This window comes from Podarcis gaigeae, assembly GCF_964106915.1.
Source record: "Podarcis gaigeae genome assembly, chromosome: 10".
NCBI lineage: Eukaryota > Metazoa > Chordata > Lepidosauria > Squamata > Lacertidae > Podarcis > Podarcis gaigeae.
The window spans coordinates 19839022-19856526 of record NC_139686.1 but is presented as its reverse complement, the minus strand read 5'-3'; the positions used below and the strand labels follow the sequence as shown (position 1 = coordinate 19856526).

Sequence of the window (17505 nt, the reverse complement as noted above, 5' to 3'; positions counted from 1 at the left end):
TTGCTGAATTATTACTGATGAAGATGCCCTGACTGATTTGTTGTATTGAGGTTATATTAGTATTTTTATATAGCATGGTTTTATTGGGTGGTATTCAACCAGGTTTTATGTTGCGTAGACCCATTGAAGCTAACGGGCCTAACTTAGTCATGTTCATTAATTTCAGTGGTCTGCTCTGAGAAAAACCTAATTGAATTCCACCCATTATGTTTTATGCCTTTTGTTTATTATATTGTATCCTGCCTTGGTCTTGGATTTAATGAAGAGTGTCATGTTTGGGGTATGTTCATTCCAGTGTAGGAAAGTGTGGGGAAGGGGGAGTTAATGCAGGGAAAAGTTCCTGCCCTCTTTTTCTTTTAAGGAAACCAGTAAGGGGCACATTCCAGTATGAAGATTTGGTAGTATTGACTTGCAGCCCTGGAAAAAAACTTGTTTCTCCTTACCAGGCATCTATAACAACGTCAGAGCACTAGTATTTGTAACACTTATGATCTCAGCTGACTTTGGCTTTTGTAAATGTAGACATTCTCTAAGAAGGCCCTTAGAAGAGCTGAGATCCAGTGTGGCCTGGTGGGTCTGTGAGCTTACGGTAGGTATTCTCCTGCAGCTGGACAGGGGAGTACCTAAGACAAACCCTTTCCCACCTGGTTGGCCTGTGGAAGTTTCTTCCAGTTGGAATTCATTTAATTGTTCAGAAACAGATGAGAGTGGGGGCGTCCAATGCTGGCATCCAGCAAAATGTGGGCATGAACAAGTGGGCGTGTTCAGGGTAGGAGAGGCTGAGTCAGTGCAAAGAGAAACTGAGCAGGAAGACCAAAGAGTCTCCCATGTGCTGTGGATTTTTGAGAGGATATTTAGTGAGACTTTCCATGGGCATCATAGGAGACTCTGGTTGGGCACACAATCATTTGTAAATGCCACATTGGCAACCTCTGACCTAGCCAGTGAATAGTAACTTGGAATGTCTCCATGGCATCCTCTCTTTTCTTCATTTTCTCTCTGTCACCATCTGTCTAGTTCATGGGTTGGCAACCTAAGGCCCAGGGGTCGGATCCGGCCTGCGGACGGTCCGGGAATCAGCATGTTTTTACATGAGTAGAATGTGTCCTTTTATTTAAAATGCATCTCTGGGTTATTTGTGGGGCATAGGAATTCATTCATTTCCTCTCCAAAATATAGTCTGGTCCCCCACAAGGTCTGAGGGACAGAGGACCAGCCCCCTGCTGAAAAAGTTTGCTGACCCCCGCTCTAGTTTGTAATGGGCCCTTTTGGAGTCATGAGGCTTGTATTAGAATATTAAAAAATAAATGGGTCTAAGTTAATCATGTCCATTACATTCAATGAGTCTGCTCTTGAGCTAGTACCTGTGCTAACCTTTTCCCCCTCCAGAGTTGGCATGTAATGGTTTCTTACAACTCTTTCTTTCTTTCTTTCTTTCTTTCTTTCTTTCTTTCTTTCTTTCTTTCTTTCTTTCTTATAACCTCAGTCGGTGGGTGAGTCGAAGCGCTACAGCACAGCGCAGGAAAGATCGCCTCCGGCAACATTCAGAACACATTGGTTTGGACAATGACTTACGAGAGGTAAGTGCTGTGGTTAATAGCAGAGACACCCAATACTTGTTATCCATTTAGGGTTTGGCTGAATTAGCTTTGTGAAAACTTAAGAGCAAGACCTCCTCCGCATATAGCATGTACGGAGGTTCAGTTCAAAAGCTGAGATCCCATCTTCCAGCCATCTCTATCTAGAAAGAATTGTCCTCTCCCCACACACGGTCCCCGCAAGCCTAACATGTAGACTGGCTTCCTTTCTTGACTCCCCAAGGGTCTGTTCTCTCAAATCAGAAATCATTGCTCTCAGCCGGTTGTATTTTGAGATTATTGTTAGCCTCTTCTTATGGTTGCACTCCCTTGCTCTTCCAAAGTGCATCAGTATGGCTCCGGGGAAGAAGGAGGAATGCTTCTGGGAATGGGAGATGATAGGGATTTAATTCCCAGGAGGAACTTGCTTTAATGTCCTCCCTTATCCCATAAGATCGCTAAATCCATTCAATTTAACAAAAGGCTCAGTTTTCAGAAAGGATTACAGACCCCCGCTGATCCGCTTGTCCAGTGTGCTGAACATCAAAGCAACTCCTGAATTATGCATTTAAATGAATGCTAAGCTAAGCTTCCATCAACTTAATTATGGCTTCTAGTTGTACTGAGGGCCCCATGTGCATATAAGGCTCCTCAAGCTGCCTCTAGTTGGCAGAGGCCCATAAGCGCATGACAGTCTTCTTCCCATCCATAACAGTCCTTGGGTAAGTTGTCCTTGGGCATGCAAGGCAGTCTTACGGGACTTTGAGGGGTCTCTCCTTTTGAGCTGTGCATGATGAGCTTCTGATTCCACATCCAATTCTGTAGACAGGAGGAATGCTGGACATGAAAGGGCACTCCTTTCCTGTTCAGAGTTATAAACGCGTAGAACTATATCAGGGTGGAAGTGAGTTATGGGCAAAGTACCATCAAAAGTGTCAAACTGCATTATATGTACTGATTGTGACATTGCGGCTGTGTGTGTTTTTCCCCAACCATGTTCCGCATCATTGGCTGGTGGTGGTGTGGAAACACACAGCCTGGTGACATGACAGTGTAGGAGAAATCTTCCTGCAAGTTGTGGGTGAGACGTAGCAGGCCTAGGTTGCCCGCAATGAGTGGCTCTGCCCTCAGAGCCCCAGACTGCAGTTCTTTTCTGCCTTATACTTAGCAGTTGACTTACAAATAAATCTTTCCTGGAGATTAAGTGCTTGAGCAAAACAAGCACGTTTTGCTTTGGTTTCATCCCAGCAACCTGTGTGCGAGTGGCATGCTGCTTAGCCTTTTAAATGGGAGCGTGCCAGATTTATAGCTGCACCTGAAGGTTAGGGATTCCTGCGTGGCTTGTTAAAACACCATACGTCTTTGTCTTATTCCTATTTACCTTTTTTTGCCCATTTGAAACAAGCAGGAACAACACATGGTTTTCGCGAGGACGAAAGTCACTGTGCTTCTTTCTTTTTAGTTACCTTTTTATTCTTAAGGCCATTTGGTCCTTGCGACATTGCTGAATTCTGCATCCAGTTCAGTGAGTGCAGTTTTAGGGAGGGCGAGAAACCCTGCATTTTATACATACCCAAATGTGAAAGCTTATTCTGCTGAAACAAAAGGAATGTGTTATTTGTGAGCGTTGATGCTATCGAATGTGACGGCTCAGAAGCATTTCCTTGTGACGTTTTATATGAATTGCTTCCATGCTTTTTGATTTCTTCATCCCTTTACTGTATTTACTCTTTCTTTCTGTTTTTGCTTTGACTCTTATGCATGCATGTTCTGCCGCCTCCTTTTTCTCCATCTGCTGCTTCTGCCATTCGTTACATCCACCTTCCTCTTAGCCATTGGAGGAGTTCTTGATCCGTCAGAACTCACTGGCATTCTGGGAGTGGGATCAGGGCCCACCTCCTCCTGCACGACCACCTAAAAAATCATTCTCTGAATGTTGTCTGGTATGTTTTCTTTAATTTTGCCCAGAGCTGCTTTCCTTCTCACGCTAACCGCTGCTTTTTTGGGTAGAATTCTGTGCACCCCTCTATAGCAGTCCATAAAGCGTGGTTCTGATCAGGCAGATGATTCTCGCAATGCTACAGGGCCCTGCCTTGTGTTGGTTTTACAACAGGAGGCCTAAGAAAGATGTTCAAGTTCAGCCTCTCATTTTCCAGAACAGTTTGTTGGGCAGGCAAAAAAAAATGAGATGCGTGGCCATTCAGGTCCTCGCAAATGCAGAGCTAGTTGTTTTTATTACATCTAAAATCCTGATTCCCATATTAATGTTGCCAAGGTGGCTTGCAAAGACCAAGGCCATATAGGTGGTCTTTTTCTGCTACTTATCTGACTGGAACCACACTTTTAAAAGATGACTACCACCTTTCCTCGTCCTAATCCTCACCCTTTTCTCTAGCTTGTTGCTACGTTCTCTCCACTGTTATTTTTTCAAAGCAGTTGCTGTTTAATCCTTGCACAGTCACTTACTTTATTTTGAAAAAATAAATACTTTAAATGGTTGTTGCAGAACCTTGCTCAGGGTTGTGAGCATTCTGATCTTCCCTCTTTGCGTTTCTCCTTTGCATCTCTGCCATCAGGGGTGCAAATGAAGAGGGGCAGAGGATCATCAAGAGCTTTTTCAAAGCCACCCTGCTCTTCTTCTTTGTGCCTCCAACGCAGGCATCCCCAAACTCGTCCCTCCAGATGTTTTGGGACTACAACTCCCATCACCTCTAGCTAACAGTGGTCAGGGATGATGGGAATTGTAGTCTCAAAACAGCTGGAGGGCCGAGTTTGGGAATGCCTGCTCCAGTGTCATAGGTGCAAGGTAGAAGTGTGGAGAGGATCGCAAATCCCTTTCCCGCAAAAGGATTCAGGCAGAAGCCTTACTGTGCTCCCCCTTTCATCCTCCAATGATCAGGGGTGTCAGATGTGTCCCAAGAATATGAGGGTGCATCTCTCCCACCCCCCAGTATGGCCAGCCCTGCATTTCACCAGGCTGAAGCAGTGCATTTCAGCAGATCTGGGGGTACAGTTGAACAGCAGTAATATCTAGGATTTCTTGTAATATCTTGTGTGTGTGAAGATGTGGGCTTTCTGCCTCAGGCACCAAAATATATTTGGTAGTCTGATGCATCCGACTCCACTAACAGGCAGAAAACAGATGTGAGCTGTGTAGCCAGTTTGACAGCCCATGCAGTTCAACTGCAGGCTATCCTTCTTTCCCTACCTGTGTATTTATAAGGCTGATGCCTACAGAAAACCATCTACACAAAACTTACTGTTTGTGCAGGTATTATTTCCACCTCTCTGACCTCTCACTTCCAGCTTCTTGACATTTGAGGGGGGGGGATGACCTTGGCCCCACATATTATTTTTTGTTTTATTTTTTAGTGCAGAGTTACTTTGTCGATTAAGGAGGGCAGAGGTGTTTGTGCTGTGCTTTTTGTGTTCATTCTAGTTGTTGTTTTTTAATTATCATTGGATTAGAAGTACATGCAAGAAGCAAGGACCTTGGGGAAAAATCTGAGGCAGCCCAAACTCTCCGATCTTTCTCCTGCTGTCATTGCTCAAACAAACTGGAAATTTGTTGAAGGTTTACTCAAAGAATGTCGAATGAAGGTAAGTATTTTGAGAGAGTGTGTGTGGTAAAAATATGGTTTGCTAAAAAAAAAGAAGACATCTGTGTTGGGAGGCATGGTTCCACTCCCCTCATTCAAACCCTTCACTGTGGAGTGGCAGCATTGCCCTAAAAGAATGCCCAAATTCTTGCGAGTGTACTATAGTTTCCTGTCAAAATGTGTGGGAATATGGCTGTTTTTTAATGGTTTACTTACTATGAATGGGATAGGAAGTGGTTTGCACGTAGAGGACTAGTATTTCCCTCTCTTATGTTAGACTGCAGAGGATTATCCCTTGGGAGAGTCTACATATCTGATCATCTCACCGTATACAAGTTGTACAAGTGACAATAAAGTATTTCAATCTCACTGGTTCTGCACATACCAAGAGGGAGTCCTGCTTTGTAGCTTATTTCACATAACGATTCAACCAGCCTCAGTGAGGTTCACGTCACTAGAAATTAAAGCCAAGCATGATAGATAATCCAGTTGCTGTTTGGCTTCTTTTTGTTTACTAAGACGATTCTAAAGCACCCTTTGCCAAATTTGGGCCACTTGCAAAACCTGAAAATAGATCTCAGGAAGAAAAGCAATAAAGCCACAGAGACAGCAATTAAAATCAGCATAAAAATCAGCTCTGTGGATTCCTTGGGCGGCTACTGTGTTGCGTTTCCATGCTTTGCGTAATGATGCTTGTAAATCCCTTGCTTGTTTGCAGACTAAACGTATGCTGGTAGAGAAGATGGGCCATGAAGCCGTTGAGCTTGGACATGGAGAGGCCAACATTACGGGTCTGGAAGAGAATACGCTCATCGCTAGCCTTTGTGACTTGCTGGAAAGAATTTGGAGTCATGGACTACTGGTCAAACAGGTCAGTGACTTGGAAGACACAAAGACCCTCAGCCGCTATACTATTTCATACCCCCTTTTAGGACTAAGCTGTCACTCATCTTAGAGTGCTTCTGGGAACTTATGATGTTCACCTTACACTGCTAGACAATTGATTCACCTAGCTCAGGACTGTTGTCTGCTCTGTCCGTGGGTTACCGGTGCTTCAAGCAGTCACCTGCTTTAGCCCTGATACCTTGTGACTGGATGAAACCATACATGTTGTTTCATGGAACCATCTCAGTAAAGGAGTCTTGAATCCTGAGTCAGACCACTGGTCCACCTAGGTCCATATTGTCTACAGAGATTAACAGTATATTTCATCCTCTCGATCGGAAATGGTTGACCTGCACCTGTCAGTAAAATATTACATCTTTGGAGGCAGCTGTAAGGTGTTTGTTAGTGCTAGTGCTGTTTTTATACCCCCAACAAGCTTATTAAAGCATTTTGGTCTTTAGAATCTAATGGAATTCAGACATTTTGTTTATTTGCCAAGGTTTCAGGTAGATGCCTTCCCCAGCCCCTGCTACCTAAGATCATTTTAAATGCAGATACTGAGAGCTGAACATAGAATCTCTTTTTATGCAAAATGCGCTTACCCACCGAGAGCTATGTCTCTTAATTGGTATGGCGTTCTGGCTTTTTCCTACGTGGGGGTGCACTCTTTAAAAAGCATCATGCGCAAAGCAGCCCTTGCACCTTTGTAGCATGGGTATCGGTGTGTTTGTGATGCAATATAATGAATATAAGTACTTACACGTGCAGCTCTAACTTTGTGGATTGGATGAATGGGTTGAAATACCTAGAACCATAGAACTGTAGAGTTGGAAGGGACCATGAGAGTCATCTAGTCTAACCCCCTACAATGCAGGAATCTCAACTAGATCATACATATAGAATCATAATCAGTCAAGTCAATCAGTCAAAGTGTTATAGGTTAGTTGAATGCCATGGTGGTGATTGGTTCTGATGCTGGAGTCCAGATATGCAGGGCTCCAAGCCCCATGTAAATCTACAGGATAGAAAGGAGCATTTCAGAGTGTGTCCTGCATAGTTCTTCCATTCATAGTTTCACTTGCTGTGTGGCAAGAGCCATTGTAGTATAGCAATAAAACTGTTGGACTCTGATACAAGACTCTTGGGTTCAAACTTCTGCTGTGAAGCTTATCAGGTGGCCCTGGGGGAAACCACTCTCTTTAAACCTAACCTGCCTCGCAGGCTAAAATGCAGTGTTTTGCTCTGCAGGGAAATATAAAAGTGACACCATAAAACTGATTTAGGTATATTTGTACGGTGTAGCAGGAAAAGCTGCAAATGGTTTCTGAAAATCTGTTTTGTTTTTAAGGGGAAATCTGCATTGTGGTCCCATTTAATTCAGTACCAGGAGAGGGAAGAGAAACAGGAGCAGCTTGCAGAATCCCCAAGTGAGTACAGAATACTTTGGTCAAGTGGCTTTGTGCAGCATCAATAGCTGTACCTTATAAAGGAAATTTTAACTCAACTATGGGTGATGGCCAAAGAAGGGAGAAATAAATGTACTCTAAAATTTGCTAAGCACCTGCAGAGATCCAAATAGTTGGCGGACACACTGTTTTGCAGAGTGACTCAGTTTTTGTCTTGGTATGTTTTGCAGTAATTTCTTCTAGGACTTGATCCTTTGGATCAAAAACTGCTGAGTGCCTTATCAGTAAAATATTACAGAAGCAGTTGCATTATTGTTTGTGGGTTGGGTGGTCTTGTATACCCACAGCAAGCTTATATGAGAATGTTAACTTGTCCTGAAGTATTTAATGGCATTTAAATAGGCTGTTTATTCCCACAATTTTGAAGATGAGTGTTTGCTTCTGGTACAGCTGGAATCCGTTGACAAACACAGACTGTCCACACTGGCTGGTGTCCCAACAACCTCTTGGAAGGCCACACATTCCTTCTCTAGTCTCTGCCATCCTTGATGCTCTTCCTCTCTCCCCCACCGGGAAGATGGGAAGGATTTGTCCATATTGGCTGGGAGAGGGACAATAGCATGGAAAGATGGCAAATTGGAGGGGGTAAGAGTAGAGGAGAGAAGGGGTTGCGGGATGGGGGGCGATGATAAAAAAGAAGACCTAAGAAGGAAGGATTGGAATGAGAAGTAGAGTGTTCCCTTTACTCCAGCTCTAGCCTGTAAAACTTCAATGACATATTTCTGCTTCTAATATATAAAGTTTTGTGATGTGTAGCTATTTAATGCTTGGAGCTAACCAGACTGATAGGGAGGGATCTGTGTGTTGTTCATGGTAATGAAAAGGCTGAACAGTAGGCACTGAAATTAGACTACACAATTGGGCATAACATGCCTTTTACATGAGGGTAATAACTTGCATAATTCCAAACACTTTATCATTTGCATTTTGATTGCAGGAATTGGCATAAGGATTTTTCTCATGTGTAAAAAAACAAACAACAACAGGGTTTGCACGGACAGGCTTGTGTAGCTTTTACAGTTGTAAAAGTGGAAGCATTTTTTCTGATTCTTCTTAAATCTACAGAGTCCAGCTCTGGATTAACTAAAGGGAAAAGTAACCAGTAAGCTGCCATGATGTAAAACTGTGGCAGACAAGTAGAAATGTCTTTGCATGACATCCTTCTGCTCCTGGTGGAGTTCTGAAAGAGGCTTAGGATTATTTCTGCAGCTTCCTGATAATGTGTCGCTAACAAATTAATACAGCTTTCCTCCCCCCCCCCCCCCACTCCACAGTTGCCGTAGGGCCAGAACGAAGGAAGTCTGACACAGGGCTTATGTTACCTACTCTGAGAGTCTCGCTTATCAGTGATATGAGGTATGAGATTCAATATGTAAAATGTTGGCTTAAAATGTTGATACCACAGCCTAAAACTGAATCCTGATGCATATTACAGCTCTATGGCCATCAAATATATTTTGCCTTGGGGTTGTTGTTTTTTGCAATACTTGAGAGCATGGAAAGAATGAGTCAGGGAGAGGAATCTTTTCCCGCACAGCTTCAGGGATGTGATGTGATATGTCAGTATGGTGTAGTGTTAGATTAGGCCCAGGGGATATAGGTTCTGATCCCCACTCATCCATGAAGTTCACTCAACAAATCCCAATTCCTTCACTTGCTGGGGAAGCCAAACTGTGGTTCCATGTGAGGTGGGGGCAGCAGGCACCCTTTTCTGTGACTGTGGGTATTTGTGCATGCTAGGTTTAAAAAAAAGGTACCCCTGGACGGTTAAGTCCCGTCAAAGGCGCCTATGGGGTTGCAGCGCTCATCTCGCGTTTGTCCACAGACAGCTTTCCGGGTCATGTGGCCAGGATGACTAAACCGCTTCTGGTGCAACGGAACACCGTGACATAAACCAGAGTGCACGGAAACACCATTTACCTTCCAGCCACAGCAGTACCTATTTATCAACTTGCACTGGCGTGCTTTTGAACTGCTAGGTTGGCAGGAGCTGGGACAGAGCAACAGGAGCTCAACCCATCGTGGGGATTCGAACCGCCAACCTTCCGATTGGCAAGCCCAAGAAGCTCAGTGGTTTAGACCACAGCGCCACCCGTGTCCTACAGTCAGCTGGGCAGGAGAGCAAGGGCAGGACTGGTCTCTAGGGAGCCAACCAGAATCTATTCTTGGGCTTCTGTGGGCAGGGCCTGGAAGTGACAGAAGACATTTGTCAACCTAGTCTACTCATAGGGCTTAAAAGGAGAGCCCCATCTTGTTCTCCTCACCTCAGTCCATTCCAGATAAATAGTCTCCCTCCCACACCAGAACAACAACAACAACAACAACAACAATAATAATAATAATTTATTATTTGTACCCCGCCCATCTGGCTGGGTTTCCCCAGCCACTCTGGGCGGCTTCCAACAAAGATGAAAAATACACTAAAATGTCACATATTAAAAACTTCCCTGAACAGGGCTGCCTTCATTCAGATGTCTTCTGAATGTCAGGTAGATGTTTATCGCTTTGACATCTGATGGGAGGGCGTTCCACAGGGCGGGTGCCACTACCGAGAAGGCCCTCTGCCTGGTTCCCTGTAACTTGGCTTCTCACAGTGAGGGAACTGCCAGAAGGCCCTCGGAGCTGGACCTCAGTGTCCGGGCAGAACGATGGGGGAGGAGACGCTTCTTCAGATATACTGGACCGAGGCCATTTAGGGCTTTAAAGGTCAGCACCAACACTTTGAATTGTGCTCGGAAACGTACTGGGAGCCAATGTAGGTCTTTCAAGACCGGTGTTATATGGTCTCGGCGGCCGCTCCCAGTCATCAGTCTAACTGCCGCATTCTGGATTAGTTGCAGTTTCCGGGTCACCTTCAAAGGTAGCCCCACGTAGAGCGCATTGCAGTAGTCCAAGCGGGAGATAACCAGAGCATGCACCACTCTGGCGAGACAGTCTGCAGGCAGATAGGGTCTCAGCCTACATACCAGATGGAGCTGGTAAACAGCTGCCCTGGATACAGATTTGACCTATGCCTCCTTGGACAGCTGTGAGTCCAAAATGACTCCCAGGCTGTGCACCTGGTCCTTCAGGGGCACAGTTACCCCATTCAGGACCAGGGAATCCTCCACACCTGCCCGCCTCCTGTCCCCCAAAACAGTACTTCTGTCTTGTCAGGATTCAACCTCAATCTGTTAGCCGCCATCCATCCTCCAACTGCCTCCAGACACTCACACAGGACCTTCACCGCCTTCACTGGTTCTGATTCAAAAGAGAGGTAGAGCTGGGTATCATCCGCATACTGATGAACACCCAGCCCAAACCTCCTGATGATCTCTCCCAGCGGCTGCATGTAAATGTTGAAAAGCATGGGGGAGAGGACAGAACCTTGAGGCACCCCACAAGTGAGAGCCCAGGGGTCTGAACACTCATCCCCCACCACCACTTTCTGAACACGGCCCAGGAGGAAGGAGCGGAACCACTGTATGACAGTCCCCCCAGCTCCCAGCCTCTCAAGACGGTCCAGAAGGATTTTATGGTCGATGGTATCAAACGCCGCTGAGAGATCCAGCAGAACTAGGAAACAGCTCTCAACTACTCAGTCTTTCAGAAAAAGAAATGTCCTCTTTGAAAACAGAAGTCCTTGAGCTAACAGAATGACTTTGCTGGGATAACCCATTGTCTCTCTGTACTGAATATTTAAAGTATCCTTGCCAAGCGTCTGAATGTTACCATCAGCCCCAGAGCATAAGGTGGCTGTAATACGTTTCAGTTTTGTGTTATCCTCTGTTGTGTCTAATCTGCTTCCCTGAGCATATCTTTGCATGCAGAGGAGAGCATGCTGGGAACAAAGTTTCCACCCTTTGGGTCTGAGTGGAAACAGCCGTCAATGTCCACCTCCATTTTCTTTGGCAAGGTTAGGGAAATTATTTATCTGCCTGTAGTGTTTTGGTGCTTTTAAATGGAGCTCATGATCAAAGATGGGAACAGGGAGGCAACTGCTTTGATATAGTCCCCTATCAGAAGGCTTTAAATAGCTAAGCTGAATGTTTCAGCACGATGCGGGTGAATAATGTTTGTGCATCGCATTTCTCAAGGACTTCTGATCACATGCCCAGTTGTGTTGTGCTGGGAAGCCTAAGAGCTGCCCGTCAGAGACTGAGCCAAAAAATGAGGGGGCTGCTTTGCAGCAAGTGTTGGGAGCGCCAGAAGCAAGGCTCTTTTGTAGTTATTTGGATGGTTGCAGTGAGTCACTGCTCAAGGAAGGGGAGGCTGTGGGAGTTGTTAACAAAGGACAAAGGGAGCTGTAGGGGATTATCTCACTGCTTTGAAACAGCCTGCCGGAGTTTCAAGGGCTCCCTTTAGGTCTTAATTGTGTGAGGAGTTGGGAACCACAATAAATTTGTGTCATCTCAGGCAAAACTATTAACTGAGGTCAGGGATGTATGCGGAGCAAATCCTGGCAGGCACTTTGTTTTTGAAAAGCTGCAGGAAGCAATGCAGTGTTTGGGGCTGTGCAAATATATTGTAGCGTATTGCAGTTCTGGCATGTGATATAAGCAGCCTTCTCTTCTTAACTGTTGCAGCAGCAGCAGCAACAACAACAACAACACAGCTCCTACCCATGCCAGCATTTATCCCTTTTGGAACTGGGGCAGTGATGGCAGAGAGAGCAGCCATGGTGCGTAGGCTCCTTCTGTGTAACCTAAAGCTTCTCACATAGTTATTCCCAGCAGGCCTTGGTGCAGCCTGGTACCTGCACAGCAACTAAGGAGTCTCATTTGGAGATCTGCTACCTCCTCCCCTATTAAGTCTTTCTAAGAACTGGGAGGAAGCATGTAACACCTGATCTGTAGTAACATAGATGAAAATATGTAAGTGTACAGGCAGGTCATTCTAGCACATGATTATGGGATGGAGAAGGTAATTGGCTCAGTCTCTGAACTATCATTTTGCATCTGTCTCTGACCAACTTTGGTTCCAAAAAAAGAAGGAAAGTATCTTTCTCAAGCTTGAAGACTTCTCACACCAGTCTCAGTTACTTAGCTGAAAATCGTGCAACATATAAGAAGTATCTTTCTTTCTTTCTTTCTTTCTTTCTTTCTTTCTTTCTTTCTTTCTTTCTTTTTAACTTGTGGGTTTCTTTATTTTCCTTCAGGCACATTCAGAACATGAGTGAAATTAAGACTGATGTTGGCCGAGCTCGAGCCTGGATACGGCTGTCCCTTGAAAAGAAACTTTTGTCTCAGCATCTCAAGCAGCTGCTTTCCAACCAAGCCCTGGCAAAGTAAGCAACGTGGTTGTCACGGATCAGTCCTTTTTAGGGCCCTCATCTGAGGCAAAAAAATTCTGGGTACATTAAACTCAATATATAGGCTTGCTTCTGGATAAATGCACTTTGGAATGTGTTGCAGAGCTCTTTGGTTTCACCTGGGTACTGAAAGCTTCTGTTTTGGGTGCTTGAGGTAGCATGGTTTCATGAGAGTTGGACGTCCCTGTTCTAGATCAACAGCTCCAGCAAGCATACCCAGTGACAATGGGACTTGTAGTTCAGCAATACCCAGAGGGCCAAAAGTTACTCATTATCTGCTCTAGATGCTTAACGCTAGCCCAACATTGACCAACCCGCTGTCTTCCATGTGTTTTCAAGTCTTCAATTCCACAGCCATAATAGGAGTTGTAGTCTGAAACATCTGGAGGGCACTAAGGTGACAAAACATGTTTTGGTCACTCCACCACCCTGAACCATTAGACATGGATAGCAACCAATTATGGGGAGACAAAGAACTCTGTATTTTAACAGATGTGGGTACAAATGGCTGTTTCGTGCTCCGGCGGCGCGGCAGCAGCAGGAGGCCCCATTAGCTAAAGTGGTACCTCAGGTTAAGAACAGTTTCAGGTTAAGAACGGACCTCTGGAACGAATTAAGTACTTAACCTGAGGTACCACTGTATGGCTTTGGATCAGGGTACCTTAAAAACCTCTTGTTGTTGTCGTTGTCCTCATCGTCCTTAATAGTTCTCTAGACAACATGCAGTTTAATCAATAAAATCACTTATGAAGCATAAAGACAAACCATTTCTCCCATACAATCTACTGTGCGTTGTAACATAATTCAAACCCCGCACCCCACCACTTTAAATGCCCTTTTGAAAACAAGTTAGGTGGCTACAAGGAATAAGACTGTACCTAGTATCAACAGACAGATTCAAGAACTGAATCATCCTTAAAAGTACTTGGTTTAGAGCGGTCAGTAGCCCAGCCCTGGCTGTGCAAACATTTGCTTTTTTCCTAACGAGCCCACAAAGCTTACCTAAATTATTGCATGCTTCCTATACTGGCATATGAAAGAAATGAAATAAAAACCGGAACTATTGCATTTTTTCATTATGTCTAAGAATTAACAGAAGAAGGAAAAAAACATAGACAGGTGGTTTTGTTTAGATGGTGCAAGGACAATTAATCTACTTTTGCCTTTAGTTTTTTCCTCTCATCCAGCACTTCCCTAATATAGTTCTGTTGTTCTCAGGGGCATCTAAACATCTTCCCTGTTACTTGCAGGAAATTGTACAAGCGTTATGCCTTTCTGCGCTGCGAAGAGGAGCGGGAACAGTTCCTCTATCACCTCCTCTCGCTCAACGCTGTGAATTACTTCTGCTTCACGAGTGTCTTCACCACCATCGGTGAGTAGGGTGGAATCTCATCCTCAGCTTGAGCTGCTGCTGTGTGATAAATGAATAACTGTGGTCGTCTAACAAAGCCTGAGGTCATGGCTATTGCGATCGGCACTGCTCCCCATCTGGTGTCAAGTTGCTATCTCTTTGCACAAACTGTAGGCATACACCTCCTTTGCATGCACAGCCAGTGGCGGAGCGTGGGTTGTCAGCACCTGGGGCAAGGCAAGTAATTTGCGCCCCCTAACCCGTGGATTTGCGCCCCCAACCCTAACCCCCAGATATTGCGCCCGGTGCGGCCGGGCCCCCCTGCACCCCCACGCTACGCCACTGTGCACAGCCCTCCAGATTGTGATAGAATTCAACTCCGATCAGCATAGCCAGTGTGGCCAAAGGTCAGGAAAGATGGGAGTTGTGGTCCAGCAACATCTGGAGCGAGCCAGGTTCTCCATCCCCGTTCGAGGTCCTCTTCCACTGTTGTTCCCACATTATTCGTGGAAATATATGAAAAGTTTTGACCCCATATTGTTTGCCTTTCCTGCATGTTTACACAATATATAAGTGAAAGAGGCATTGGTTGCCTTTGACATAGTGAACTGCCCTGACACCTCCGGTATAGGGCGGTGTATAAGTTGAAATAATAATAATAATAATAATAATAATAATAATAATAATAATAGTGATCAATTCTGTAATTATGGCTTATATCAGGGGCAGAGAACTTGTGACACTCCGGATGTTTTTAGACCATGTCTCCCATCAGCCCCAATGGCATGGCTAGTGGACAGGGATGATGGAATTTGTATTCAAACAGTTAGCTGGAGGACAGTATTAGCAACCCCTGCCCTTGAAAGATGCTATATTTGAGGCATTGTGAGAAATTTAAATGGCAGTCCCTTGACCCATCTGCCTAATTGGAGCATCAGGGGAAAAAATGTAGTGAAAGGCAGTTCAGGTTTGATAGCAGGATAGATTGATAGGCACATGTGGGGGGGGGGGGCAGGTGCCATATACGTCTCAAAACTGCACCAATTTTATGACAGTTCGTTCAATTTTGCCAGAGAGGTGGAGGCACCAAACTTGCATCTTTACAATAATGGCAATGTGTCCATGGAAATAGAACAGCAAGTATGAATTTTTGCCTCCTGACATCCACCCTACCTTCCAAAAATAGCAGCTAATTCCTAAATTTGCTTGCTCTTTTAATTTTGGTTGTGCAGTAATAGCAACACCTAGTGGCTACTTGCATTATTGAATGATAAAAGCTGAACATATACATAGCTAGTTCTATGCTGAAATCAGCAAGGGAAGAAGCACAACCTATTGACTGTCCCTGGGAGGGGGAAATAACCATGCAGAAAACTTTGTCACATATTTATTTATTTATTTATTTATTACCAAAACTTGGCACTTTCCCAAAATACTGTAAAAGAAGACCCCTGCATTTTAAAACCACCCCCCAAAATTGAACAGTAACTAAAGTTCAAATCAGAACTGATGCTGATTGCAAGAATGCAATTAACATGTATGCTTCTTTGTTATGTAAAGAGCAGCTGTAGGGAAGCCTGAGCAGCCTCCAGGAGTGGAAGTTTCTCCTCCTCTCTCCTTCCCCACCTCCCTGCCAAAGTTTGCATTTCAAAGGAGGCTCCATTGTCGCCAGTGGAGGCTTCCCTTTAAAATGCAAAAAGCAGCTGCAGAGAGAGAAGCAAGGGAAGAGGATTAAATCTGCAGGAGCCCAAGGGCAAAGTGTTGGCTTACAAAGGAGAGCAGAGATACAGGGTGCTTCTAAGTGCTTCTGAACCCAGGAATGTGTTTTCATTTAAAAAGTTGTTGCTTAACAACAGGGAGTTGAAATCCCTGCTGATCTACTGCAAATCCCAGAGATTTACCTGGAGATCCAAGTCAGCCTATCTCTGCAAATGACACTATTCTCTTTAAAAAACAACAACCACCTTGATGTATGCATCCTGCTACATATTTAGTAGTGACAGTGTTGTTCCTAGCGGGCCTGCAGAACTTAATTTATAATATGAAGACACCCTTTTAAATGTTCTTCCTTTGCTATTTGCAGTGATTCCATATAGGACGGTGATAATCCCCATTAAAAAACTCAGCAATGCAATCACCACGTCAAACCCATGGATTTGTGTTTCGGGAGAACTGGGAGATACTGGAATAATGCAGATCCCAAAGAACCTTTTAGAAATGACATTTGAGGTGAGTTTCGTGCAGGAGAAAGGAACCTAAGGCCCGGGGGCCAGATGCAGCCCAATCGCCTTCTCAATCCGGCCCGCAGATGGTCCAGGAATCAGCCTGTTTTTACATGAGTAGAATGTGTGCTTTTATTTAAAATGCATCTCTGTGTTATTTGTGGGGCATAGGAACTGCTTCATTCCCCCCCCCCCCGAAAAAAAAATAGTCTGGCCCACCACAAAGTCTGTGGGACAGTGGACCAGCTTCCATGGCTGAAAAAGGTTGCTGACCCCTGGTTTAGTGCACTGCACTTCTGCCTGTTTTCAGATGTTGGTTGCTGCTGCTGTCAGAAAAGCCTGGTTTAAAATTGCGACACGGGTAGAATTTTAAGCAGCACCCAGTGGTGCTTTTTAAAAACCTGCAGAAATAACTTGATGACCAGCAAAAGCATGGAGCTTTTTGCTGCAAAAGGGAGCCTGCTTTGCTCTCTGATAGACAACCACAATATATTCTGGTCTCTCGGGGAACAGGGAAGCTTTATAGCTCCTTGTCACTTTCCTTTTTAAAAGCTCGGTAAGGATAATACTGGCGAAGAGATCGCCGTTTCTCTGCATTGCTCATAAGATGGCACTCTCTCCTGATTCTTTGGGGACCCATTATGTTTTCATTGAGAGTTATAAACACTGGAAATGATGAAGGGCTCACACGGAGCTTCGTTTTGTGATGGTGGCTGGTATTGTCTTGCGGCACCAATTTTTATAATAAAAGAGGCTGAGTTCCCTGAGAGTACAGGGAGTTTTCCCCCCATCACAGCTGATAGTGCGTGACCCCTGCTTGGTGCATGGCATTTGGCCATGGTCAGAAGTGCCTCACCAGTTACATTTGTACCGTGCTGGCCTCCCCTCTCCCTCCTGAGAAGCAACAGCAATCTGTCTTCTAGAAATCTAGCACAGCAGCTATGGCTCATGTGGTGAGTTGCCTCTCGACTCAGCTCACATTTATCAAACTCATTTTGGTATGTCCTTGTTTCCCAGAGGTGTGTAGGGCAGCAGGGTGTAGGGCCCCCAAATTAGATGATGATTACTTGGCTATGAAACACACTGTTTGATCTTGTGCCAAGTCACTATCTCTC

General features: G+C 44.8%; 1 protein-coding gene across 9 annotated transcripts in view; it reads left to right on the top strand.

Moving 5' to 3' along the window:
- Window positions 1–17505, top strand: part of DENND5B (DENN domain containing 5B) — a 96675-nt gene that overhangs the window by 68402 nt on the left and 10768 nt on the right. For 5 of the 9 annotated variants that reach the window (XM_083699859.1, XM_083699857.1, XM_083699858.1 and 2 more), the window contains 8 exons: window positions 1487–1580; window positions 5046–5177; window positions 5895–6047; window positions 7410–7488; window positions 8802–8883; window positions 12665–12793; window positions 14068–14189; window positions 16252–16397. In XM_083699859.1, coding sequence (XP_083555985.1) covers window positions 1487–1580; window positions 5046–5177; window positions 5895–6047; window positions 7410–7488; window positions 8802–8883; window positions 12665–12793; window positions 14068–14189; window positions 16252–16397 — 937 coding nt within the window. Of the gene's footprint in view, window positions 1–1486; window positions 1581–3409; window positions 3521–5045; window positions 5178–5894; window positions 6048–7409; window positions 7489–8801; window positions 8884–12664; window positions 12794–14067; window positions 14190–16251; window positions 16398–17505 lie in introns of all 9 variants that reach the window. The other 4 variants (XM_083699856.1, XM_083699853.1, XM_083699854.1 and 1 more) reach the window with 1 other exon arrangement.